Source organism: Penaeus chinensis, chromosome 13 (assembly GCF_019202785.1).
Source record: "Penaeus chinensis breed Huanghai No. 1 chromosome 13, ASM1920278v2, whole genome shotgun sequence".
In the NCBI taxonomy this organism is placed as follows: Eukaryota; Metazoa; Arthropoda; class Malacostraca; order Decapoda; family Penaeidae; genus Penaeus; species Penaeus chinensis.
This window is the reverse complement of record NC_061831.1, coordinates 4079592-4082091: the sequence shown is the minus strand read 5'-3', so window position 1 is coordinate 4082091 and position 2500 is coordinate 4079592. Positions and strand designations below refer to the sequence as shown.

At 32.7% G+C, this 2500-nt stretch overlaps 1 protein-coding gene across 2 annotated transcripts in view; it reads right to left on the bottom strand.

The window, feature by feature from the left end:
* The window catches only part of LOC125031879 (aarF domain-containing protein kinase 1-like), a 15293-nt gene that overhangs the window by 12070 nt on the left and 723 nt on the right, over positions 1-2500 (bottom strand). For both annotated transcript variants that reach the window (XM_047622869.1, XM_047622870.1), the window contains exon 2: positions 1695-1819. In XM_047622869.1, coding sequence (XP_047478825.1) covers positions 1695-1817 — 123 coding nt within the window. In that variant the 5' untranslated portion in view covers positions 1818-1819. The remainder of the gene's footprint in view (positions 1-1694; positions 1820-2500) is intronic.

The following is a 2500-nucleotide window of genomic DNA, read 5'->3' as shown; positions in this document are numbered from 1 at the left end:
ATGATAATAAAGAATAAGTTTTAATTTACAGGCCTCCCTCAACATAATGTCAGAAGAGAATATAAATAAATATATGTATATTTCTCAAAAACGTATAAATACCCATTCACCCTATATATAATGCATCAACAGTGATACAGGTTCCCATACATAAATCAGTTTCTTCAGTATCTTCCTCCGTGCAAAGCATATCATCAATGCATAAACACAAGGAATCAACATATCATGCCATCAAATCAGAAAGGGGTTCAAATGTGCTAATAAGATATATAAAAAAAGGAACACACAGAGAAACTGAGGGCTCACCGTCAACAGGAATTCTGAATGGCCTCAGTTGTGATGGGGGAAGGTAACAACAGTCCTCCTTTATCCAGTTCTATCTAACTTGTTTTAAGAGCAACATCAGCAGGAGAAAGATAAGGCAAGAGGCTGTCATCTCCAAATGGCAAAATATGAAGGGACTATTTGAGGAGGACCAGGCTTGTGTACTTGAAACATAGCAGGCCCGGATTGTGTACTAGAAAAGTAGCAAAGTCAATATAGTGATCCAGAATAGACCCAAAACCAAAATCACAGAGCACTAACACTTTTCAGAATAGCTATTAATATACCTTCTATATTTTTTTCTGAAAAGGAAATGCAGTACAATGGGTTTGGCCAAGAATGCATTTACATCTTGGAGAGTTTACCATTGTGATACAGAACAGAGAAGTTAGTGTAAAAATCTTTTAAGTGAAATGAAATTGAATATTGCACCAGAGTACATGCTCAAGAGTTGTATAATTTTCTATTTCTGAAAAAAGGTCAACCATTCATGTACCTTTAGGATGGTTCCTCATAACCATCTTCATTCAATATCTCAAGGTTTTCTATACCTTTCTTTGCCAATATATCACTTTTTAATGCAAGAATGATTATAATGAATATGATAACCCCTTGTTAAAGTGGTTCACACAAACATTTCATTTTTAAATACAAGGGTTTTTTATTATGTTCTAGCTAAAGAATTTGGTTCTTTCATAAATAAAATTGGTCAAAGATGAGGGAGACCTGTATTTTTGCAAACACATCTTTTATTGATTCTTTTCCAATTACTTAATGATACCTATCAATATTTAAAAAATCATGTTTTTGTTTCTATCATGGTATAAAAACCCACAATGTAAAACTAGATTTAATTGAAAATGAGACTACAGTTTCAGAATCCACCTGGATTCCATCTTCAGCTGAAGTCTAAAGTTCTATCATATTTGCTACTCTTCTCGTTTTCATCAAGTAATGATTAATTCATCTTTCCATGTACAATGTAGACATGTAACTACCACAAAAAATAGCAGAATATGTTTCTGACTATCTATAAAGCATTAACTATATTGAACTGATGTCACATTCATATTATTCTTGCTTGCATGCAATCCTATTTACTTAAGCTAGTTAACTCCATGAGGCCAAACTTTTAAAAATCAGTAATACAATCTTTTAACAGTAACATATCACTGGAAAACTAAATAAGCACATTAATTCATTGGGTAAATTCATCAAAATAATAGGCCCAAATTAGACTAGAAACAGACTAGAAATAGTCCAGTTACAGATTAGTGGATGAGTTACACATTTAGCAATGATTTTTTAATATAAATGGTAATACACAAACTAAAGAAAACTACTACAGAATTGCAACAAATTACACTTACTGCAACTGCAGCTCTGCCAAATCTCACACCACCTACAGCTGCTGTCTGGACCTCTTCTCCATTGTAGGCAACAACAGCTCCCCCACTCAGAAGGCCGAATCTTAGAAGGTAACGAGCAACCATTTCTGAAAAATATCCATACCATGATTTTAAAGCTGTAATAGGGCTCAAACTGAAAACAAACAGATAACCAACTATCTATGTATTCAGGTAATCAATTGCTTATTTCTGAACTGATAATTATATCCATGTAAAGCATTACATTTTAGACCTTAAGCACAATATAAGGCTTTAACTCCAATGTTACATCATCTACTTCTATTTTAAGCAAATTGTATTCATATTCTTGCAATGTTATCCTACGTCGAGTACTGCACCAACTTTACCATATATTATCTAAATTTCATCTAAATTATATTTCATCTAAATTTATAGCCAAACTACCAACACAGACTTCATTGTAATTGAGCTTCAATCATGTCCATTTAATTTTATCTGCTATGCACCTATTATATCCATTAACCATAAAACATTATTTTTCTATTAATACTATTTACAAAGAATTCAGTAATATATGATATTCTAACCAACTGCAGAGACATCCAAATGCCCGTACCAAGAAGATTATCGTCAAAAAGTCTACTTCACAGGCCTGACAGAAAAAAATAAGATAAGGTAGCAAGGTTTCAGCTCATAATAATCCAGTAATGAAGAGAAAGATTATAATCTGTACTTCTGGCTAATTACATATCCATCTACCCCTAATTCCTTCATTCCCTCTACTAACAAAGGTAAAAAGAGAGCTA